Raw genomic sequence first — 25,812 nt, forward strand, 5'->3', positions numbered from 1 at the left:
AATCCTTGTGATATATTCAGTTTGTGCTGGTCTGACTTAAATAAAATAGTGTTTGAAAATTACTTTGTGTTTAAGTCAGTTTTGTGTTTGTATAGACCATAACACATAAAAAGGCATTAATGGGAACATTAAAGAACGTTCTTTAAAAAAGTAACTAAAAAGTTACTTTTAACAGTAACGCATTATGTTTTGGTGTAACTAATCAACAAAGTTACTTTTTGAATGAAGTAACTAGTAACTGTAACTAGTTACTATTTCTTAGTAACTAGCACAACAATGAGTACTACTATCACACTGTAGCATTAAAACCTGCCACAATTCTTTCTTTTACTCCATAAAAACTGATGGGGCAGGCTAGTGCAAATATGTCTATTGCTTTATGCTTTACATGTCCAGCACATTTGTATTAAAGTGAATAGTCAACAAATAAAACTTGTTACGCTTTATATATATAGTTACTGTAAGAAGAAAAAAAAAAAACACACTTTCCTACTACTATGCCATTGTTTGTAAAAGTTTGGTTAGTATTTTGAGGACAACATTTGAATGGAATGTTTGAAGAATGATTTAAGGATGTTTTTTCATTTAAAAATTTTTTTCTATAATGTTAAATGTGAACAAAGCTAGAACATGTTAACTGTAAAATTTCAAGAATGTTTTGAGGATGTTGCTGAGGTAACAGAATTTACAATATTTTTAATAAAACATTGGTACACTTTTTAATGACAATAAAGGCGGAACATTATCTTAGCCACATTAGGAAAACATTAAAAGCATATTATTGAGGTCTCAGATGACAGAAGCATGTATGTTATTGGGGCCCCCTAAAAACTAGGTGTTGATTTTTGGGGAACCAACTTTTAACGTGATTTCACTGTGACGGGCGTGAATAGGACATATACAAAGACTGCTTAATAGAACTGTAAGAGATAAGAGAAGAACTTGTGGCAAGTTTACTCTTGAGGTAAGCCCTCTTGTATTACTGTTTAAAGAATGTATCTTAAAGTTTTCTGACTTGATCTATAGTGCTGGTCTCTCAAAAATCACCTGTCTGCTTATAAAACCTTTAAAGAATCTTTATAAATGTCATGACACTTGTCCCAGCCTGTGATTCTTATTAAGTGTTGGTCATGTTTCAGCCTTCCTTACCTTAGCAAAGTTTATAGGCTACTTCAAGGTTGCTGTTCTGAAAATTGTATGGTGACACTATAGACTAAAGGGTGTTTTCCGCTTCTCCTTGATTCTTAAAGTCTTTTGCAGTATGCATATTGCCTTCACTCTTTATCTTATAACCACACTATTATTATTATTATCATTATTATTATTATTATTATTATTATTATTATTATTATTATTATTATTAGTTAATTTGTAATTTTTTGACATGTCAGTATCAGTTAAATCTCTTTTTTTGGTCCATTTACCTGTTTGAGCTGCTGATTTAAAACTTTAAACAGAGGTGGCAAAAGTACACACATCCTTTACTCAAGTAGAAGTACAGATGCTCATTTTTTAAAAGACTTCAGTAAAAGTTGAAGTACTAACTACACTTTTTTACTCAAGTTAAAGTAAAGAAGTATGGGCTCTGACATGTACTTAAGTAAAAAGTCGCCGTTACTACTACCTGTTTTAGTGTCATATATATATATATATATAAAACAAAAGTATTGGGTCACCCTGTTATAAGTACGCTATGTGATTTTTGAGCATTGCAGTCCACATTTATTCCCAATTTGCTCTTGTAATTCCCTCTACTATTCTAGGAAGATGTTCCACTAGATTTTGGAGTGTGCTGATGGATATTTGTGTTCATCAGCCACAAGGGTGTTACAAAAGGCAGGTACTGATGTAGGTGAGGTAGGGTGCCATCAGTGTTCACATTCATCCCAAAGGTGTTCAGTAGGGATGAGATCAGAAAACAACCACATATAGCAGGAAAGGTTAGGTGACCCAATACTTTTGGAACTATAGTGCATAACAAGTATTAGCAAGTCCATATCCCAAACTGTAGGGAGATTCCAGCTCTGTCCTTAAAAACAACTAAAAATTATTGTGATGTTTTAAAAAATGACAAAATTAAGGTGAGTTCTAATGTGCATTTTATTGAAATTGATACAGGAAGAAAATTAATTAATTTATACTTTACCTGTATAGCAGTTTTACAGCATATAGAAACTATCTGACTAAATCAGATTTCAGATAACAGTTACATATTACAGAAATTAAGAACATTACAAACATATTGCAGCATCTCATATAAAACACAAACAAAATTGTAGGGAAAAAACTTCAGCCACTCTAAAAACTGGGGCAAGGAATTTTAAGGCAAGGCATACACTACAAAACTATGAGAGCCTTCTTTTTAGCCTGAAGTTTTATAAACATTAAGTGTCATAACCTTATTACCAAAAGTCAGAGTGGCAGAGTGCACAGAAAGACTTTAGTATATCCAAAGTGTCAGAGGGACAGTTGAGGTAGGTCTCCAGCTGACTGATGTCATCTCGAGAGTGGAATTTTTTTTTATCGCTGAAAAAAGTCATCATCGTCTGAGGAATGTGAGGTCTCATTTTTTAATATAGTCAAAACCTATGGAATACAAAAACATTTTTAATGCCAAGATGATTGGGTAAAATCATTTTGCCCACTCCTTCATGAAAAACAATTGCTCACTATGTTTTTTTTTTTTTAAATGCCAAAATGTCTTCTATTATCTTCAGCAGTAAAGCATAAAGCAAACTGTTCAAAGTTTACCAAGTTTCAGGACACATTCATTACTTGTCTAGCACGTCTTAAATTTGGGGAGTGGAATCACATCAGCAATTAGCTCTGGATCAACAAGCATCTGTCCAAAAAGTTTTTTGATAAATGCTAGAAGAGCGTCAACCAAAGGTGCACAGAACCTGGAGGAAATGCGAATGTGCTGAAGCTTTCTCTTTAGAAGTGTTACTGTATGTGCCAACCACCCCATTTGCACATTGGTCTCTCCCTGAAGACAAATGAGTGCTTTTGCAAATGTGCTCATTGTCTTTGCATATTCTTCCAGAAATGCAAGTTTAGCAGGAGTGAACCTGTCAAAATAAAAAAAATAAAAAAATAAAAAGACTGTCATGCTTTGTTGCAAGTTAAAACAAATATTAGATTTTGTTTTGTAATGTTAATGAGTACTATATAATTTATACTGTGTGTGAGTAAGAAATTAAAGTTTGCTTCATTTTATTAAAAACAGTGCATACACAGTAGAAATATTTTTTTATATAACTATTTTACATTTTTCTTATTTTAGAAATGTTGGTGGTGATGGTGTTTAGGCAATTGATATTCCAGGCCATCATATTGGTCTAACATTGTTCCAGCTTCAACAAACTCAACACCCTCATTGTTTTTCTCCTCTTCATCGTCATCATCATCATCATCATCATCATCATCACCACTCTCTCTTTTTCCAAACTGACTTTGCCTGGCACCTTCCACATTTTCTGGATTATTATCTTCTTCAAGCTCACCATAGATTCTAAATGCTTTTAGAAAATTGGAGCTGTTGTTAAACTCAGTGTGAATTTCATACATGGCACCTGCAAGTGCAGAAAAATAATGTGTGCCTTTTAGTTGTTTACATGCTAGGGCAGCATAACATATCTGTAGAGTTTCTGGATCTATCGAGTGTGCCGTGACACCTATGAAGCTCTGTCGGTGTGCTTTCCAGCAGTCAGTGGTGGTTGCAATGAACTCAATTTCACTCATGGCTGCTTTCAGGTTGTTCTTCATTTTCTGTGTTGCCTTTTGAACTTTGTTTTTTTACAGTACCACGAGACATTACCACAACACTTGGTTGTAAGAGATGCACAAGGGATTTAAAACCCTCCTGTTCAACAACACTTAGTGGATGTATACTCAGAATGACAAAGTTAACAATAGCTTCATCCACGCTGTGCTGTGAGACCCTCTTGGTTTCCCACAACTTTATTGTGATGAGGGGCCTTCATCTGACGAGCTTCTTTTTAGAGCAGTTGAAGTTAGCTGGGTATATTTCTCCAAGTGATTGGTGTGCTTTCTCTAGAAGTGACAAGTATATTCAAGAAACAGACAGACACATAGCACATAGAAAAGTCATTCAACTAACAGAATAACAGTTCCTTAAAAGTAAACATTATGCACCTGGGGGGTGATATAATGATGGTGAATTAAATTAATTGATATTCCAATAAAAATCATAGCTAGCTAACATTACAAATGTATAGTTAGCAAAATTACTAACATTAACTAATTAAGCAAACACATGTGCTGCCCTAAAGTTAATGTGATAGCAAAATGTGCTATCCCGGAGCTCCTCCGACGCAGACGCATTGCTGCAGAGCCCTTCTAAGGGCGTTGTCCCGCCCGCAAATCACGCTGGAGGTGACGTCAAGCCTCCAGATGCAGGTGAAGATGGCGTGGCGGTCCTAGGGTCCTCTGAGGGAAAGGACACCACCCCAGGCCTCGGTTAAAGCACCATCGCTCTGCTGGGTCTCTCTGTGGGTAGAGCAGAGGGTGAAGACCCTGTGGGGAGCTCCATCGCTGTCCAAGGCCCCTGGAACAGCCACAGGCTATTTCCAGAGCCACCCGTTTGTGATGTCGCAGTCCCAGATACCTCTAAGGGCAACCCCACAGACCCAGGTTTCTCTAAAAGTGACGTCTCGCTCCCGAGCTCCTCCGAAGGTGACGTCTCGCTCCCAAGCTCCTCAGGAGGCGACATATAGCCTCAGAGTCCCTCTCAAGATGACGCCACATGACCGGGCTCGACTTAAGGCGACGTCTCGCCTCCAAGTTCCCCGGAAGGTGACGTCTCGCCCCTGAGCTCCCCGGAAGGTGACATTACACCAATGAACCCCGCCAAGGTCATCGCCCGGCCTTTGAGCTCCCTTTAGGGTGTCGTTTGGCCTCAGGACTCCACAGTAGGCGTGGCTCATCACTCCGTCATGGGTGTCGTTCCGTTTCCGGTCTCCGTCCAGGGGGTCTTCCCACAATGTGCCTGCTCCTGGCCTCCCCGGTGGGCGTCGCCCGGCCTCCGATCTCTGCCAGAGGCGTCGCTCCGCTCCAGGACTTCAGAATGAGTTATATTTCATAAAATAAAAAAAAATCACATTTTAAATATTTTGATGAGTTCAAGTAATAAAGTTGAAGTAAGTTATATTTCACTTCAAGCCATTTATTTATAATGACATCACCTATACATTTTGCATACAGTTTAAATATTAAAAAAATAGTAAAATTGGAATGGAATGCTTGGAAAAAAAAAAATGACCAGACCATCAACTTAAAAAATGATGCTGCACGCACTGCCTACATCTGCTTTTTTATTTTTTAAATAGTGAAAATAATATAACAACAAATATTAGTGAAAGAAAATTAATCAATTAATAAAATGTATAAAATTAATTAAATTAATTAGATGATATACATTAGTAACAACATTAATAATATTATTAATGCATTTTATTAATATTGCATTGTTTTATTATTGATATTACCATTGTTACTATTGCTATTGTACAATTTAAATACACCATGCTAAGTTCAAAGCAGCAATCATTTAGAACTGTGATTAAACTTCCTAACTTAAAATAACTTTAAATAACTTAAAGGGATGTTATTTTATATAGATTATTGTTTAATCAACTACTATTCACTACTAGGCCCATCTTGCTTGTTTTGTTTTTTAGCTTGGGAAAAGTTATTTTTAGCAGTTTAGCAATCTTGACTTACACAAGTGGTGACATGGAAAAAAAAAACACGAGCCACAAAGGAGATCGCTAAGGCCATCGGCCAGTCTATGGCCACCCTAATAGACATTGAGAGACATCTCTGGCTTACCCTGTCCAAAATACCAGGCAGGAACAGGATCGGGCTGCTGAATTCCTACTCTCTCCTTTGGGCCTGTTCGGCGATGCATTGATTCCGTAATTAACAGGTTCCAGGAGTCCAAGAGACAATCAGCAACATTCCAGCAGTATCTCCTATGCCGCTCTCATAGAGCTGCTCTGCATCGTAGCGGACCAGGAGGTCTTGTTTCTAGAGCCAGGTCTGGGCACTGCCCCGGCTCTGGACACACCAAAGGTCAATCTAGAGAGACTGATACCATCAAGGGAGAACCTGGAAGCCTTGATGGCTTTGCAAAACGTGGCCCAGTGGGTCCTGTGCACTGTAGAGCGAGGCTATGCCATTTAGTTCGTGTCTCGCCCGCTCCGGTTCAACAGGCTCCCTCTCACTCTGGTGAGAAGCGAGCAGGCTCTGGTCCTGTAACGGGAAGTAGATACTCTCCTAAGGAAGGAGGCCATCGATGTGGTTAGACAGAAAGTCCGGGTTCTACAGCCGGTTTATACTTTACAGTTCCCAAAAAAGGACGGTGGGTTGCGTCCTATCCTAGATCTACCTCAGCTAAACCGCTCTTTGATGAGGTGCTGGTTCAGGATGCTGACCCTCAAGCAGGTCGTGTCTCAGATCAGATCTGAGGATTGGTTTGTCACAGTAGATCTGAAGGATGCGACTTTCACGTACCCATTCTCCCTTCTAACAGGAAGTTCCTGAGGTTTACTTTCAGGGTCAAAGCATTCCAATTACGGGTCCTTTCATTCGGCCCTGCCCTGTTACCCCACACCTTTACCAATGGTTGACTTCAGGGCATCCGTATCCTCAATTATATTACCAATTGGTTGATATTAGCTCAATCAGCGCACTTAGCGGTCCGGCATCAGGGTGTTGTTCTCACTCACATGTACAGTGCCTTGCAAAAGTATTGACCCCCCTTGGCGTTTTTCCTATTTTGTTGTCTTACAACCTGGAATTAAGATGGATTTTTTGGGGGTTTGTATCATTTGATTTACACAACATGCCTACCACTTTGAAGATGCAAAATATTTTTTATTGTGAAACAAACAAGAAATAAGACAAAAAAACAGAAAACTTGAGCGTGCATAACTATTCACCCCCCCCCCCCCCCCAAAAGTCAATACTTTGTAGAGCCACCTTTTGCAGCAATCACAGCTGCAAGTCTCTTGGGGTATGTATCTATAAGCTTGGCACATCTAGCCACTGGGATTTTTGCCCATTCTTCAAGGCAAAACTGCTCCAGCTCCTTGAAGTTGGATGGGTTCCGCTGGTGTACAGCAATCTTTAAGTCATACCACAGATTCTCAATTGGATTGAGGTCTGGGCTTTGACTAGGCCATTCTAAGATAACACTTGAGTGTTGCTTTAGCAGTATGCTTAGGGTCATTGTCCTGCTGAAAGGTGAACCTCCGTCCCAGTCTCAAATCTCTGGAAGACTGAAACAGGTTTCCCTCAAGAATTTCCCTGTATTTAGCGCCATCCATCATTCCTTCAATTCTGACCAGTTTCCCAGTCCCTGCTGATTAAAAACATCCCCACAGCATGATGCTGCCACCACCATGCTTCACTGTGGTTATGGTGTTCTCAGGGTGATGAGAGGTGTTGGGTTTGCGCCAGACATAGCGTTTTCCTTGATGGTCAAAAAGCTCAATTTTAGTCTCATCTGACCAGAGTACCTTCTTCCATATGTTTGGGGAGTCTCCCAAATGCCTTTTGGCGAACACCAAACATGTTTGCTTATTTGTTTCTTTAAGCAATGGCTTTTTTCTGGCCACTCTTCCGTAAAGCCCAGCTCTGTGGAGTGTACGGCTTAAAGTGGTCCTATGGACAGATACTCCAATCTCCGCTGTGGAGCTTTGCAGCTCCTTCAGGGTTATCTTTGGTCTCTTTATTGCCTCTCTGATTAATGCCCTCCTTGCCTGGTCCGTGAGTTTTGGTGGGCGGCCCTCTCTTGCCAGGTTTGTTGTGGTGCCATATTCTTTCCATTTTTTAATAATGGCTTTAATGGTGCTCTGTGGGATGTTCAAAGTTTTGGATATTTTTTTATAACCCAACCCTGATCTGTACTTCTCCACAACTTTGTCCCTGACCTGTTTGGCGAGCTCCTTGGTCATGGTATCGCTTGCTTGGTGGTGCCCCTTGCTTAGTGGTGTTGCAGACTCTGGGGCCTTTCAGAACAGGTGTATATCATGTGACACTTAGGTTGCACACTTCTGGCTTTGAAGACCTCAGAGGCCATCTGTTGAAAGTGAGACATTTTAAAATGTCATGTCAAATATTGACTTATTTTGGATTTCATGAGAGCTACACATTCCAAAAACGTTGGGACAGGTAGCACTAAGAGGCTGGAAAAGTTAAATATACATATAAGGAACAGCTGGAGGATCAATTTGTCACTTATTAGGTCAATTGGCAACATGATTGGGTATAAAAAAAGACCTCTTAGAGTGTCAGTGTCTCTAAGAAGTCAAGATAGGCAGAGAATCACCAATTCCCCCAATGCTGCGGTGAAAAATCAGAAATCAAAAAAATCAGTGGAGCAATATCAGAAAGGAGTTTATCAAAGAAAAATTGCAAAGAGTTTGAAGTTATCATCATCTACAGTGGATAATATCATCCAAAGATTCAGAGAATCTGGAACAATCTCTGTGCGTAAGGTTCAAGGCTGGAAAACCATACTGGATGCTCGTGATTTTTCGGCCCTTAGACATCACTGTATCACATACAGGAATGCTACTGTAATGCAAATCACAACATGGGCTCAGGAATACTTTCAGAAAACATTGTCGGTGAACACAATCCACCGTGCCATTCGCCGTTGCCGGCTACAACTCTATAGGTCAAAAAAGAAGCCATATCTAAACATGATCCAGAAGTGCAGGCATTTTCTCTGGGGCAAGGCTCATTTAAAATAGACTGTGGCAAAATGGAAAACTGTTCTGTGGTCAGACGAATCAAAATTTGAAGTTATTTTGTTGGAAAACTGGGATGCCATGTCATCCGGGCTAAAGAGGATAAGGACAACCCAAGTTGTTATCAGTGCTCAGTTTAGAAGCCTGCATCTCTGATGGTATGGGGATGCCTAAATGCATGTGGCATGGGCAGCTTACACATCTGGAAAGGCACCATCAATGCTGAAAAGTATATCCAAGTTCTAGAACAACATATGCTCCCATCCAGATGTCGTCTCTTTCAGGGAAGACCTTGCATTTTCCGACATGAAAATGCCAGCCCACATATTGCATTATCTGCTTCAAATGGACATTCGGTGCAACCCAGATGAGGATGGGTTCCCTCTTGAGTCTGGATCCTCTCAAGGTTTCTTCCTTATGCCATCTCGGGGAGTTTTTCCTTGCCACAGTTGCTCATCAGGGACAAACTTACTTACAAAGAACATATTTACTTTTAATCACCACATTGTCTGTGTAAAGCTGCTTTGAGACAATGTTCATTGTTAAAAGCGCTATACAAATAAAAATGAATTGAATTGAATTGAACAGGTATAAACTGCTTTTATAACAACATAAACGTTAATTAGACAGTTATAAACCATAAAAAACAATACAAATCTGTAAAATATACAGTACCGTGGGTGCAATCCCATACAACCAATAGCGTTGCTACCGTATTTTTGCCAGTAAAGTTCTGGCAACCACAGCTGCCATCTTTTTTTTTAGGCACTTCCTTAGGTCAGGGACCAGGAGTACTGATTATATCAGTATAATATGAAAAAAATTTGGCAATGGTTCAACATATATCACATGTAATGATTTCTATGTAAATTACAAATGAATGCATGTTGTTATAGACAAGAGCTCCCTCATAGTCATTTCTTTATGTCAGGTCAAACTGTCATGCGGAACATGGATTCCTGACACAAACATATTTCTAACATTCCAGTGACCATTTGATAATACTCTGAACTCTGATAATGGTTCCACATTAAAAGCCTAAAAAAACATTGTTATTGAGCAATTTAAGAACTATGAGGATGTATTTGGACTATATTGAATGGACATTAGGTGTCACCTAAATAGGGATGGGTTCCCCTTTGAGCTTCTTTCAAGGTTTCTCCCGGTATTTAAGGACACACAAGACTTTAGCTCTAGGCCAGATTATTTTACCGGCTCCCTAGCCCCTGAGATTATTCTTGCCACCCTGCCTGCTCTGGATCCTGACCCCTGTCCTGGTTGTCTTCCCTGCATCGCCCTGTTAGCCTGTGCTTTTACTTATGTGTTTTTGCCTTTGCCCCTTTGCTCCACTTTTCATATTAATGCCTGTTTTCACCTTACTAATGTGGCATCCTGCATTTGGGTCCTCACTCACCTAGTCACCTGCAAGAGTTTTCCTAAAAGAATAATCTGGCCGTGCACTGTGTCCTGAGATTCTCTGACAATTTAAATCCTTCTATAGGCACTTTTTAGAATCATAAGAATCAGAATGGGTTTTTATTTACAAGTGTGCTCACCACACACACAGAATTTGTCTTAGTGATGTACTCTACTGTACTAATCAGGATAGATTCAGGATAACACATTTTACAGATCTTTTATACAGATGTGTGCAAGTGGGAAGTAGTGCATAGAAATGTGGCTGTATATTTGATGTACTGAATAATAAATAGAAAAGACATACTGTCAGGAATTCCCCTGCCACGCCCCCTTCGGCGGCTGTCAAACTTCAGCATTCCCCAAAGCACCTCGCTCCTTCTCTCATGCGTGCCACGCCCGCACGGAGCTGCTCGCAATCTGGCTTCAGGTCTCCGCTGGGGACGTCACTTCACTCCTGGTCTCCGTGGGGGACGTCTCTCCGCCTCCGGTCTCCGCCAAGGGCGCCTCTCCGCTTCCCGTCCCCGCTGGGGTCGTCGTCCTGCCTCTGTTCCTTTCCAGGAACGACACTCCGCTCCAGATCTCCGCGGGGACCATTACTCTGTTCTGGCTCTCCGCGGGGGTGGTCTCTCCACCTAGGGACCTGCCCTGCTTTCCTCGGTTCCGTGGCGACGCCTACCGGGTCCCCATCAGCCCTGGATGGATAATTGGGCCCTCCTCCGAGTGCCCTGGCCCACCGGGCGTGCTGTGGGTTCGGGGCGTCAGGTGCCGCCTATTTGGAGGGGGGGGGGGTGTTCAGGGATTTTCCTGCCACGCTCCCTTCGGCGGCTGTCGAACTTTGGCATTCTTCTTCTCTCGTGCGTGCCCCACCCGCACGGAGCTGCTCGCAATCGGGCTTCATGGGGAACACCTGAGGCTCATTTCACAGCTCCTATAAAAACCCCACATTCACCCACACTCCCGGTCCGTTATTGTAGGTTTCATGCGGTATGTCTTGTTGCGTATGCATATTCCCGCTATGTACCTGTCTTAACCGGACTCCTCACTCTCTCCACAGCTGCGCTTCCTTTCCAAAGCGCATACCAGATTACCCCACTCCTCCCGGTACTGCTATCTGTGTTCTCACATTGTGGATTACGTTCATCCATTCCAGCCCAGCGCCGTGATTTCCCAAGCGCTCTGGTGGATTGTCTATTGTCTGCCTTTTCTCTGCCTCTGTAAATAAATCTCTGTTTGCTGTTACGTCGGCTTCCGCCTCCCTTCCACGCATAACACATACTTTATATTGCATGTGTTAATATTGAGGTACAGTTAACAGGCTGAGAAGCACCATTACTCTTTTTAGCAGTCCAAATTGCCCTCTATAGTGTATGGATGTTTGGGTTGAACTAGAACCAAACCATAGATTAAGTAATGTACACCGGACAGACTCAATGATGGCTGAGTAAAACTGCTTCATCAGCTCCTGTGGCAGGCTTGAACATTCTTAGCCAAAGAAGGAAGAACAACCTCTGCTTTTATGTTAATGAAACAAAAAAGTAAACACATATAGCCATATTGTGTGTGAGATGTCAGTTACTTGATAATAATTTTTGTATTTATAGAATGGTTGCATATTGTCTGATATTAAGTCCAGCACTCCTGTTAATCTTATATTGTTTAACTGAATAATATGGATGGTTAAGGTGAGGTTTGGGGTCAGCAAACCACTCAATTTTAAGATGTAATATAATTTCATTAATTTGCTGTGTATATATATATATATATATATATATATATATATATATATATATATATATATATATATATAATTTTTTTATTTTTTTATTTTTTTATCCAATTTGTGTGTGTGTTGGCTAACGATTTGATGCATCAATTTAAATAAGTGTACATCAGATATAAGGCATTTGTATCACAATGCATCGTTTTTAACACATTTACATAATTAAAAAAAAAACATTTATATATAATTATTAGTAGATGTGTTATACTTTTGTTATAAGAAAGTGACCAATAATTTGTGATCAATATTTTATATGTAGATTGATTTTTCCTTGAAAAATTTTTTCATAGCGTGTTCTCTCAGCACTATTGCTGCTTTGTGAATATGACATATCACAACACTAAAAAAGACAGAGGCACGTCCTGAGTCACATGTGTGGGCCATGTGTTAGAAGTCAGAAGGCACTAAAGTGACTTGATGATTTGCTGTCTGTCTGAAACAAATAAATAAAAGCAAACTAGCTGAACCATATTTAATTGCACAACATCATATATTTCTTTTTTCAAGTTCTTTCCAGTAAAGTATATTTGTGTGTATATATATGGAAGGGTTCTGAGTAATCAACAATACTTTATCTTACCAAATAAGATGCAATCAACCAAATAACTTAATAATGTTGGCATTGATTCAGTAGAACAGCAGGTTATAATATATGTGTCTGTCTTTGACCCTTTAGCAGAGCTCAATGAACCACTACTTAAGGTTATTCTGCTCTGCTAACCATGTGTGACCATCTGGTGAAATTCAAAATACTCCACGAAATAATGCAATATTGGCACTAACCAAAACACAGTCAATGTGTGATTGAGCATTGAAATGCAATTCAGGTTTGCCAAATGAGATTCGGATAAGGGACATATATGGGGGTGCTTACATAATGGTCACATGGTTTGTGTAGTTTATGTTTTTTTGGGGTATGTTGTATTTCATCTGTATAGTGGCGTTAATGTATTTAAAGTACTTGACATTTCGATTTAACTTAAATGTAAGTAAATCGGCTTAATTTCTCACCCTTTAATTTTATTATATTTATGTCTCAAGGTACTGATTACTGATACTTTAAGGGCCACCTGCGTCACAGCACAGGCATCACTGCTGACTCATGCAGTCTCACACTTATTCTGTCGATAACTGACTGACCCAAAATTGCATGACCCAGTGGACCCAGTGGAGTCATGACCTGCTTCAAGGTTTTATGACCAAGTTGCTTAATCCATCTTCTGTGCCTCTGATTGTGTTAGACTCCCTTTGAAAATCAACCCTTTTAATAGAATTTTATCAAAGCTGTGTTAGGCACCTCAATCTTGATAGATCATTATTGAAGTTAGTAGAGTCCCTTGTTGCACCAATGTGCAGATACGAGTTACTGCACTCTGTCATTAAGTCATTGCAATTTGAAATTTGCTACCCACAGAGTTATTCTGTGGGAAGTTAAATTTTGGGAAGTTAAAATTAATAATGAAAGTGTTAACAGTCACAATAATAGCCTAATAGTGGCCAGTTATGTTAAGCGCAGCACTTTTGAGCAAACATTTTGGAGGTTTATTGGGAAGTTTTACAGTACTCTGGAAAACCTGATATATAGGAGTTTTTAACTGCATTGATTTGTTTTGTCTTTATTTGGTGGATGTCCTACAGTAGCTGCTAGAATCACTGTGTTGGTGTGGGCATGTTCTACATTATCTGCAGTAACTAATTAATTAGACTTGTTTTGCCCTTTTGTTCTTTAAGTAGTATGTTTTATGGAACCTCTTTGTGTGTTGCCTTGCTGTTTCAGTTTTTCTGTCATGTGATCCTACCAGTTACACAGCATGCAACAAACTATTACATACAGTAAGACAAAATGCAAGCATATGTCCAAAATAAATTCTTAAAATCAAAAAGTAATTTATATAACCATTTGAAATTGCCAGAGACACTAATAAAGAGAGCAATGACAGTCAGGCAGGTTGCATGTGTTGATAGGTTGACTGGTTTTATGTACATTATTACAACAAAAGTATCTGAATACTTGTCCATCACACCCCGAACTGCTGCCACAAAGCACACAATGATATTGGCTTTCTTAACATGTTGGCTGTCTTAAGCATTTTTCCATTCACTCAAACTAAAGAGCTCAAATTTGTTTGATCATAACAATGCCCTTTCACACAAAGAAATGTCCTTATGTCAAATTATTTAATTACAGATATTATAACATGCAAAGTGACTGAATTATTACTAATTAATCAGATTTACTTGTCAATGCTTTGTAATATATGTACAGTATATATAATTATAAAGCAGTACAGCACCCAACATTTAGAAAGCATTTAAGGTCTCCATACAGTGTGACTCAGAGAGCAGAAATAGTAATGTCCTAGGGGCATTATTTGGGGAAAAGTAGCCAAAAATAGGCTTCAATTGCCTGCTTTTATGGCTGTGATCCAAGAAGACATGTCAGATCATTTAGTATATTGCAAAAGCTTTAGAAGAGAAAATTTGCTTTCATTTTTCTGTGCAACAAAGAACATGTACAATTTGTTTCAATTGTAGTTTATTACCAAATTTTAATCCCTGGTTACTTTTCACCCACTCTGTAGTTAAAGAAATCCTATTTCATTTAACTATTGAGAGAGAAAGTAATGTATTTTGTCTGCTTGTTTATATCAATTGGCCTTTTAATGCCCTTTTTAGTGATGACTTCTTTCTGCCCACTTCTTTTACCTATTTTTCTTTTCCAAATCTTTTTTATCTGTAAAAGCAGAATTAAGTTTTTTTTATTTATTTATTTTTTTAATTTAACATGTTAAATTCTTCCCAAGGACCGACATCATTGATCATCACAGACCTATTTGGCACCTGATTATATTGTATTACAAATTGTATAGTTTATCTTCACATTCTTTGAGCACAATCATACCCACCCCTCAGTTTCTATATATACATTTCTATTGAGTAAACTCTTAGCTAAGTGAGTCGTTGCACACAACAGTGGGGCAACAATGGATGGAATGTAAAACAGCACATGCTGTACCTGAGGATTACAAAGTTTATATAGAATCCATTATAAAACTGGGATGCATTAGCAAATTCAAATGTAATTTGTAACATACTTATCCATACTAGATACAGCATGCAGTGAAATGCTTTTTATGACCACATTGCTACAATAAATATGATAGACAAATGTATTCTTTATGGAATTATTAGAAAAGGTTATAGCCAGTCGTAGATACAGTATATTTGACATATTGAGAATGCACATTTAGACAAAAAATAATACTCTCTAAAACTATGTTCTTTTATGTATAATATGAAAAACATGACATCTGCTTCTAACCGAAATATTACATTTAAGATTATGCTAAAACATGCTATTTATGAATTTTTGTATTTGCACATTTGGACAATTTGACAGTTGGGTTTGCTTTGCTATGGCAATGCACATAACTGTGTCTCAATTATGCTACCTCTGATTTTTAGCTCTGGATTCAGCAATGATAATTCGATATGCTGCACACTCTAATAATGGTGCTTCACATCAGTTACAGTATGTCCTTGCTTTTGTAATGCAGCCTTGAGCATTAGTAGGATGCCATTATCTTTGTGGTCAGGGTCACAGTGGATATGAAGCCTGTTTCCGTAAGATCTGAGAGTACAGGGGATACAAGTACCTTGCAGTATATCACAACACACACACACACACACACACACACACACACACACACACACACACACACACACACACACACATACACATACACGTGCACAGTATATTGCATAACACATAGTGTTGCCACACTCACTTTGGGTTATGAACAGTGATTAACAAATGTTGATTTGATGTGATGTTGAAAATTTTATTATTAATAGTATTAGCAGTGCAAGTTCTAATATTTCTCTCCTCTCTCTCTCTCTCTCTCTCTCTCTCTCTCTCTCTCTCTCTCTCTCTCTCTCTCTCTCTCTCTCTCTCTATCTATCTATCTATCTATCTATCTATCTATCTATCTCTCTCTCTCTCTCTCTCTCTTCTCTCTCTCTCTCTCTCTCTCTCTCTCTCTCTCTCTCTTGTTTTGCCTTTCACCTTAACACCTATTTTTGTACAATATTACCACAAAGGCGTGTGTTAAACATTTGCCTACACTGTAATGATACACCTACACTTTATGGGCAAAGGTAATGGGTCACTTACCTTTTCCAGCCATATGTAGTTCTTTCCCAATCTTTTACCACAAAGTCTGGTGTCTTTGAATGTGGTAAAATTGAATTTTCCCTTCTCATGGACTCATAGATCTAAACCTGTCCCAGCATAACTAATTGCCCCCTGCGAACAAAGTTAGCTCCATGAAGATTTAGTTTACATGGGTTGGAGAGGAAGATCTTGAGTGGCCTGATATGGCCCTCTGAACTCAATTCTGTTAAACACCTTTGGGATGAATTAGAACACGGAATCCTAGGCCTCCTCACTTTACATCAATACTTGATTTAACTTAAGCCCTTGTGGCTGAATCAGCACAAATCTCCACAAGTCAAATCAAATCAAATCAAATCAAATCAAATTTATTTGTCACATACACATAACAGTGAAATGCTTATTACGACGGTCCGGCATGAGGGAAGGGGATGGGGAGAAAAATAATACAAAGAAAATAATAATACAAAGAAAAAGCAGACTGATAAATAAATTATAAAAACTATAAAAAATAAAATATAAGAATATATATAGATATAAAGATTTAAAGTTTAAAGTGTCGTGGTGCGAAAGGTGAGATCCGTGATTGTTCTCATCCCTTTGTAGTGTCTTAAATGTATAGTATCTTAAATGTGTAATATCAAAAGGCCTAAACTCAGATTATCCTACAATGGTGACATTGCTAGAAAGGCCAAAGTTAATTACTGAACCGCCTGGACAGATGGTTCTCTGTAAAACAGAAGCGTAGGAGGTAGACTTAATGTTGTCTTAAGACTGGTGAGAGATACGCGCTCTCACCAGTGTTGAGATATTGTTCTTAAAACAAATATGGAATGTGGTCCAGGATGTATATCTTCTTGGAAGGCAACCTCCCCGTTCACCAGATACTTCAAGGTACAGGAAAAGGGATGCCTTTATGGTTTATGATCTGGGAATGTAAGCCCTGGTACAGCTGGAACACATCAGTCTGGACAAAGACAGGTTTCTCTTTACATTCGACATTATTGCATAGTAAGCTCATATGCATCTCATTTACATTAAGAGGTGGACCCGGGAAACGGGCAAGCATTTAATGTGTGTGTAAGCATGGATCTGGAGTCAGACTTTGAATCAGAGCGTGCTGACTCCAGGCTTGACTGGAAGGCCTGTAAAGATGCTATATTTCTGTGCTGAATAAAAATCATTATTTACACGAAATACGGCGTCTAACGAGAGTCCTTCCAGCTGACAACTACACCTCATCAAGACGACGAAATACACAACACCTTCCACAGGCTCCTAGAGCCACCATGTTGGAACTGTGACTCTAGTTTCCTCCCGTAGCACCGCTTTGCATCCTTCACCGCTCTGCGAACACTGTAAGACATGTACAGTACGTGTAAGTACATGCCAAAATCTAAAAGAACATATTCAATTAAGAGTGGAGGGCATTACAGCAGCAACTGGATACTAAATGCATAAAGAATGTTCAGACGGTGCTTACAAATGGTCAGTTGTCCACATCTATTTATTGTAAATAATGCACGACTACCACAACCCAACAGGACATCGCATTCAGAGGATTTAGAGAAGTAGAAGAAATGTTTTAGGATTTCTAAATGCCAGAATAAGAGAACAAGCTATATAATGAATATGAAAGGCCAGCTTCAGTAAGAGCAGCAGAACATTGACCTGAGTAAAAAAAATCTTTAAACTGATTAGAGAGCTTAATCAGTTTTAAACTAAATAGAGTCTGTGTTTGACTCAAAGGTTCTAATTCAATAAAGTCTGCACAGTCTACTTATACAATAATATGTCCAATAAACCATCAAATAATGTTGTAAACAATAACTTACATTTTTTGAATTACAGTGCCTATTTTACACCATTATATGTGGTGTAACCTCCCTATAGCCAGGGTTTTTGGAAAAGGACAGTGGGTTCATTCTGTTTTAATGTTTTTAAGAGAAGTACCTGACAATGACAAGGGCAGTGTGTAAATATGGAGGTGATCCCTGATCTTTTTATGCCCTCTGTGTCCTCAGCAGCTGGCGTGGATTGTGGCAACAGAGTCAGATACATAGATAGCAAATGCCACACCTGCTTCTCTTTCTTTGTGTGTAATGGAAGCATGATGACTATGACAATGAGCTAGCTCTTTTGTCAAAAGGTTGACAGAGGTAAAAGTGGATTGAGTTAAAGGGTCACCCAGCACATGGCTGAGTACACAGGAGGACATTTGTAGAGAATGCAGGGTTCCCCTTCGCTGAACATTAGCCATATGAACTCTTTAACACATGCACTGAATCCATTCCATTTAGGCTTGCCTCTCTGTGTTGCATATGTCTGTATCTCTTCTCTGCCCACTCCATCCCATGGTTTATACTGTTAATCACACATAGTGATGAGGGTGCATTACTGATGCATGGGTCTATTATGTGTAATTAACTTCAAAATGCAGACTCTTTTACTTACCACCTCTGTTGACCCAAGAGTCATTTGGCCAGCTCAATGTGTGTGGCATCTGTCACTAATGGCTATGCTCTTTCTCTCTCTCTCTCTCTCTCTCTCTCTCTCTCTCTCTCTCTCTCTCTCTCTCACTCACTCACTCACTCACTCACTCACTCACTCTTTCTCACACACAGACACATACACACAATATTTCCTCTTTACTAGCTTTGACCTGCACAGTAACAGACACAGCAAGTCTGAGGATTCAAACATACATAATATTACTCATCCAGCGGTCTTTATATTTTGATTTAAAATACTCACCTTTTCTGGTTGGGTTGGATGAAATCTATCATGGGAACAGTTTGCATGAAACAGGCATAGAAACTAGATTGGATACCAGTCCGGCACATTCTATGGATGCACACATTATCGCATGCTCATATACAACTCTTTAGTTCTAATAATGCTTTGTTAAATTTAGTCATTGCATTTTTTTTAGATACTTCAGAAAAGAGATTTATTCCTGCATTGCTTTCGAATAACTTGTTATGAAAATGGGGTGTTGTGTTTGAAAATCTATGATCACAAGTGTGCAATACGATGACATATTTTGTTTCCTCATTCACCATCTCTTTCACTTTAAAGGGTCACAGTGTACTCATGTGTCCAATTTCTGGGAAATTTCCAACCGATTCAATCATGTGAAACATTATGGTTCCATTTGCATTTAATGGAAGGTTGCACTCTGGTTCGATTGTGTTTGTCAAAAAGCAGGATTTTGTTTAGTTTAGGGTTTCTGTCAATGTTTTTTAGTAATGCATGCTTTTCAACCTTACCCTACTTAACAACTAAAACACACAATGATCACTTCCACCCCCTAGGCAAAAAGGTATATTTACTAAGAGAGAATGTAGAAAATTGTATCACAGTGATTTGAAGGTAGCTGGAGGTTGGGCCAGCTGTCATTTGTGGCTTCATGCACACGGCCTGACTTCCAATGACTGTCCAGCCAGCACATTCATACCATGAAGCTCAGTCATTAGCCACCTATAGGTGCTGCTAGGCAAACATAAAAGGATTTCCACATTAGAAAAATCCTGGCATTCCAGCTGATTTCCTGTCAGGAATATTATAATATAATATATAATATTGTCAGCCAGCCACACAAATATTTCCGTGGTTGTGACGTCTGCTTCCAGCCGGCCATATTGTTTCTGTATAAATAGATGCCGGCTGCATGCGCTTGCTGGCAGATTGTCTCGTTCGGCTCTGCGCTTCGTTAAAACCTTCCAGCCTTCTATTTCCTCTCTAGGAAAGTTTACTTTCGATTTTGGATCTCCCGGTTTCTCAGACTTTTTTCTTGCCCTCGATTTTCGGATTAGATTTTCCTCTATAGCTCTGTTCTCTGGCTTTTGACCTCTGACTGTTTTCGGACTCGCTTTCCTCTCTCGGATCTGCCCCCAGCTTCACACTCCCAATGCCCCGGATGTTCAGCATTAACTCCGTGATTGCCGCGAGTGTTCAAAAGTATTCTGACATTATCTCTTTCCTGCCTGTGCTAACCCTTCTGACCGGGTTCTGTTCTTCTGGTGGCGTCCTGCTTGTGGTTCCTTCCTGCCAGCCACCCCTGACAGAACAATCTGGCCAGCTATGGATGCCACAGATGCTACTGATCTCCAGACCACCCTTAATGCCCTGGTCCAGGTCTCCACCACCCATGAGTAGCGGCTCCAGGAAATAACTTCAGGTCTTCAGCAGCTCATTCAACTCGCTTCTCGGGGAACCCCAAACTTTATCAGTCCTTCCTGGCAGAGTGTAGCCTGATTTTCAGTCTCCAACCATCCTCTTTTTCCACTGAGCAGGCCAAGGTGGCCTATGTCATCTCCTTGCCCCTCGGGACGGGACTTGCGGTGGGCTACTGTCGAGTGGGAGAATCAGTCCTTGCATTTCTCTACCTTCACTACCTTCTAGACCTTGCCCACCAGCTGAGCCTGGAGACTGAGCCATTATGGGCAGGCCCTGTCTAGGGGGTGGCTAGGGGGTGACACTAGGAATGGCTCACCTTCTTAGTCATCTCTTGGTCTTATGCCCCGGTTATGCTTATTTTTCCCCTGGCTCCGCAAGCACAACCCCCACCCACTCTGGTCCAGTGGTCAGGTTCTCGATTGGGGAACCTATTCCCAATCCTACTGCCTTACTCCATCTTCCCCTATACCTGTATTGTACTCTGGAGATTCCCCCTGACGTTAGTTCTGTTACTTCTGTCTACCACGACTTTGGGGCGGTGTTCAGCTAGACTCGGGCCTCTTCCTTGCCCCTGCACCGGCCCTATGATCGCGCCATTGATCTCCTGCCGGGAACCATGCCACCCTTTGGCCTGCTCTATCATCTCTCAGCACCCGAGCAGGCGGCCATGACCAAATACATTCAGGACTCGCTTGCTGCTGGCATTAATTGCACGTTCTCCTCTCCGGCAAGGAATGGGTTTTTCTTTGTGGAGAAGCCTCCATCCTTGCATCGACTATCAGAGGTTAAATGCCATAACAGTCAAGAACCAGTACCTATTGCCCCTGATTTTTTCCGCATTCGACTCTCTACAGGGCTTTATCATCTTTTCCACACTGGACCTCCGAAAACACCTACCACTTTGTCCGTATCCGGAAGGGGGATGAGTGGAAAACAGCGTTCAATACCCTGTCAGGACATCATGCTGTTTGGACTCACCAATGTGCCAGCAGTCTTCCAGGCGTTGGTAAACAATGTTCTTCTGGATATGCTTAACCATTATGTGTTCGTATACCTGGATGACATTCTCGTGTTCTCACACTCTATAGATGAACATGTCCAGCATGTGCATTCGGTACTCGGGCGGCTCCTCCAGAATGGATTATACGTCAAGGCGGAGAAATGCGATTTACATGTATCCAGCACCTCCTTCCTTGGATTTGTCCCTTCGGCTGGTAACGTCCAGATGGACCAAGCCAGGATTTTTTTTGTTTATGTTTGAATGTTTGCATTTGCAAATATTTTTCTGTTTTTATTTATATTTGCAGTAATGTATGCAATTATTATTTGTACAATTATTTTCACTCTTTATTTTTATTCACCTACTTAGTTTATTTATTTTTTTATTCTAACAGTTTTGGAGGGCAAGTTATATATGCATATCATAAGATAAGATAAGATAAGATAAGATAAGATAAGATAAGATAAGATAAGATAAGATAAGATACACATACTTTATTACACATACTATAATAACAGTATATACACAGTACAATGTATAAATACAAACAGGGGGAGAAAAAAGTATGCATTTCAGGTAATATTTCAGGGTGGTATTGGGCGTAATTGCAGGTAATATTGCACATAATATTGTACATGATTCATGTAATATTGCACACAGATAATGTTATTGCACAGCTTAAAAAGTAATAACAGTGTTGTATTTTGGTGACTGGTTTTATTGGGAACAGCTTTGGTTGTAAAGTCTAATAGCCGCAGGGAGAAAAGACCTTCTGTAACACTCCTTCAGACACTTAGGATGTATCAGTCTGTCACTAAAAAAGCTGCTCAGCGATGTAACGGTTACATACAGGGGGAAGAGGCGTTCTGCAGCAATGATGATAGTTTTGCTACCATCCTCCTTTCTCCCACCTCCTGTACAGTGTCAAGGGGAATCCCCAGGACTGAGCTGGCCTTCCTGATCAGCTTGTCTAGTCTCTTCCTGTCTGCAGTAGAGATGCTGCTGCCCCAGCAGACCACTCCATAGAATATGGCTGAGGCCACCACAGAGTAAAAAAAGGTCTTCAGTAGCTCTCCTTGCACTCCAAAAGACCTTAGTCTCCTCAGCAGAAAGAGTCTGCTCTGCCCTTTCTTGTAAATCTTGTAAAAAAATTATTTGTGCAGTCCAGTTTGTTGTTTAGGTGAACACCCAGGTATTTGTAAGAGTCCACTCTCACAATATCCCTTACCTGAATGTTCACTAGTGATAGAGTTTGTTTGTGCCTATGGAAATCCACCACCAGTTCTTTCGTTTTTCCCGCATTTATCTGGAGGCAGCTTCATTGGCACCAGTCCACAAAGTTCTATATAAGTCCTCTGTACTCTCTGTCATCATCATTCGTGATCAGACCGACGATGGCAGAGTCATCAGAGAACTTCTGTAGGTGACAGGTTGCTGAGCTGAACATGAAGTCTGCAGTGTAGATGTTGAAGAGAAACGGGGCTAGAACCATTCCCTGCGGGGCTCCAGTGTTGCAGACAATCATGTCAGACTCACAGTCACGAGTCCTCACATACTGTGGTCGGTCTGTGAGGTAGTCCAGTATCCAGGCAGACAGATAATGGTCCACTCCCATGTACACCATCTTATCCCTCAGGAGCGCTGGTTGGATGGTGTTAAAAGCACTAGAGAAGTCAAAAAACATGACTCTCACAGTGCTCCCGGCCTTTTCCAGGTGTGAAATAGCCCAATTTAGGAGGAAGATGACTGCGTCTTCCACTCAAATGCCAGGTTGGTAGGCAAACTGAAGTGGATCCATTGATGGGCTCACCAGAGGTCGGAGATGAGTGAGCACCAGCCTCTCCAATGTTTTCATCAAATGCGAGGTCAGCGCTACTAGTCGATAGTCTCCGAAGTCTTTTGGGCGCGGTGTCTTTGGAACAGGCACCACGCAGGATGTTTTCCATATCTGTGGCACCTTTCCCAGCTTCAGGCTCAGGTCAAACATGTACAGCAATATGCCGCACAGCTGGTCTGCACAGGTCTTAAGTAGCCTGGAGCTGATGCTGTCTGGGCCTGCAGCCTTCCTCGCTTTGATCTTCCTGAGCTCCATTCTCACCTGGGCTTCTGTAAGGGGCAGTGTGTATTGGATGTAGTGTTGACTGGAGGGAATCGGCAGGGGGGAGGGAGTTAGATATGTTGTGTATTGTCTGTGAGCTGATAGCAGTGCAGAGAGAGGTGGGGCTGGAGCTGCTTGCTGTGGAAGCAGAGAGGGGGGATTGCAGCAGGGGGGACTGGAGGGGGGCAAGGGAGGGTAGCTGATCGAATCTGTTAAAGAATAGATTGAGATCATTCACCCACTTCTGGTCACCCTCAGCCTGAAAACTGGACTCCTTATGACCCGTGATCCTCCATCTTCCTCTTGTAGCATGCTTTTCCTTCCCTGATCTTCTTTCTCAGTTCTCTCTGGACAGTTTTCAGCTCTTCCTTGTTTCCTGATTTTAACACCCTCTTCTTCTCTTTAAGGAGAGTCTTTATATCAGGGTTGATCCACGGTTTGTTGTTGGGAAAACACCGTACAGTCCTGGTGGGTACAGTATTCTCCACACAGAAGTTAATGTAGTCCGTAATACAGTCTGTTAGACTGTCAATATCCTCCCCATGTGGACTGCACAATTCCTCCCACATATTTGTTTCAAAACAGTCTTTCAGAGCCTCACTGGTCTCATCAGACCATGTCGTCACTGTGCGGGAGGTAGCTGGTTGCCTGCATACAAGGGGTTTGTACACAGGTAGGAGATGAACCAGGTTGTGATCCGATCTTCCCAAGGGAGGGGGGGGGGGGGGGGCTGCTGATGTATAAGCCTCCTTTGAGTTGGCATAGAATAAATCCAGTGTTTTATTGTCTCTGGTGTGGCATGAAACATACAGAGTAAATGTGGGCAGAGTGGAGGATTAAAATCTCCAGAGATAATGAGAAGTGCATTTTGGCTCTGTGTTAACAGTCTGTTAACAACAGAATGCAGGACATCGCATGCCAATTCACCGTCAGCAGAGGGGGGAATATACACAGCTATCGCGATAACATGCGAGAATTCCCTCGGCAGATAGTACAGCCTCATGCTAGCGGCTAACAGCTCAATGTCCTTACAGCAGATCTGCTTTTTAATAGTGATGTGTCCAGTTTTACACCATCTATTATTCACAAACACTGCCAGTCCTCCTCCCTTTCTCTTACCGCTCTCCATCGTTCTGTCCACGCGCAGTAAATCAAATCCATCCAAAGCCACGGTCGTATCCGGTGTTAGCTTGGTTAGCCATGACTCCGTGAACAGCATGATGCTACACTCCCGGAATTCACTCTGATGCCGGGTAAGAGCCGCTAGCTCGTCCATCTTGTTGGGTAAAGATCTTACATTTCCCATAACGATGGACGGGAGAGTTGGTCTGTAACGTCTCCTTTTATTCCGACACATAGCTCCAGCATGGTTCCCCTGTCTTCTCCTTCTTAGCTCGCAGGGAATATCCGTTTTTTCTTCTATTAGCATCGTTATGTTGCGGAATGCTAACAGCTGATCCCTGGTGTAAACAATAGGACCTTGGCTGTGAACAGAGTTTCCAGACGCGACTGTGAACAAAGTCCAAAGAAACAGGAAAAGTAGAGCAAACTCGGTGGCTTTGTTTATGTCCATTGTGCAGTTTCCAAATTTACACGCATACACTTAAAAAAGAAAAAACACAAAGTGCCGGAACACTATAAAATAAATAAAAAAGCACAAACTTTACGGGAGCTGCTGCAACAGGCTGCCACTTGGGCGGCGCCTAGTCAGGATACACACTGATAAGCTATAACATTAAAACCACTGACAAACATCCTCTGTTGCTTTGAAATGTGTTACTGTTCCTACTTTCAATTATTTTTCTTTTTGTGATCATGCTCATTTTAGCCCCAAGAAATACTTTCAGAAATTAATTTGTATACACTGGGTCTGGGTTTTGAGCAAAAAAAATCTGTTTTCTTCCTCAATAACTGTGGATGATTTTTGCTGATTCAATCTATTATAATGTATTATAGTTTATTCATATTCAGTTATATGGTTGACAGATTTTTACACTTTTTTTTTTTTTTTTAACACAAGCTGCCCAATTTGTAGCTCATAGAAATACACTTCTGGATGGCACTTTTTCTTTAAAGTTGATAGAACAAATTGATTTGTTCTGTAAAATGCTAAAAATATTAAACAGATACTAAATGAGAACCACTAGCTCATATGCTGTCCCTTAATGCACGCTGTTCCTTCATGAGCTGAGAAGCGGCAATGTTGTCACATGTCCCACTTCCTGTTTTAATGTGCCAACCAGGGGATGCTGCTATGGGCACTAATTTGGCTTGCAACCAGGAACACATGGCCTCATTTACAAATCAAAACAAAGCGGAGGCACCCCCCCTCCCACCACACTGATTCACCGTACACTTGAGCTCAGCTCTGAGTACACCTCACGC

The 25,812-nt window shown here is 40.6% G+C and overlaps 1 protein-coding gene and 1 long non-coding RNA gene across 2 annotated transcripts in view; one reads left to right on the forward strand and one right to left on the reverse strand.

The window, feature by feature from the left end:
- LOC310739802 overlaps nt 1-25,812 on the forward strand; it is a 351,802-nt gene that overhangs the window by 71,302 nt on the left and 254,688 nt on the right. The gene's annotated exons all lie outside the window — the stretch shown is intronic.
- LOC310740434 (uncharacterized protein) lies at nt 22,675-25,131 on the reverse strand. The gene is made up of 2 exons (XM_083567134.1): nt 24,326-25,131; nt 22,675-23,337 (listed from the first exon to the last, which is right to left on the reverse strand). Exons 1-2 carry the CDS (start codon nt 24,998-25,000, stop codon nt 23,089-23,091), a joined length of 924 nt encoding a protein of 307 aa, XP_083423260.1. The 5' UTR covers nt 25,001-25,131; the 3' UTR covers nt 22,675-23,088.

The sequence above is a fragment of the Silurus aristotelis genome (genome assembly GCF_946808225.1).
Source record: "Silurus aristotelis genome assembly, chromosome: 17".
NCBI classification, from domain to species: Eukaryota; Metazoa; Chordata; class Actinopteri; order Siluriformes; family Siluridae; genus Silurus; species Silurus aristotelis.

What these genes read in the sequence shown, in the direction of transcription:
- LOC310740434 (XM_083567134.1), bottom strand. Translation starts at nt 25,000, where the DNA reads ATGGACATAAACAAAGCCACCGAGTTTGCTCTACTTTTCCTGTTTCTT. An exon ending in CATGCGATGTCCTGCATTCT is followed by an intron (nt 23,338 to 24,325) that starts GTTGTTAACAGA and finishes TGTGCAGACCAG; the next exon opens with CTGTGCGGCATATTGCTGTA.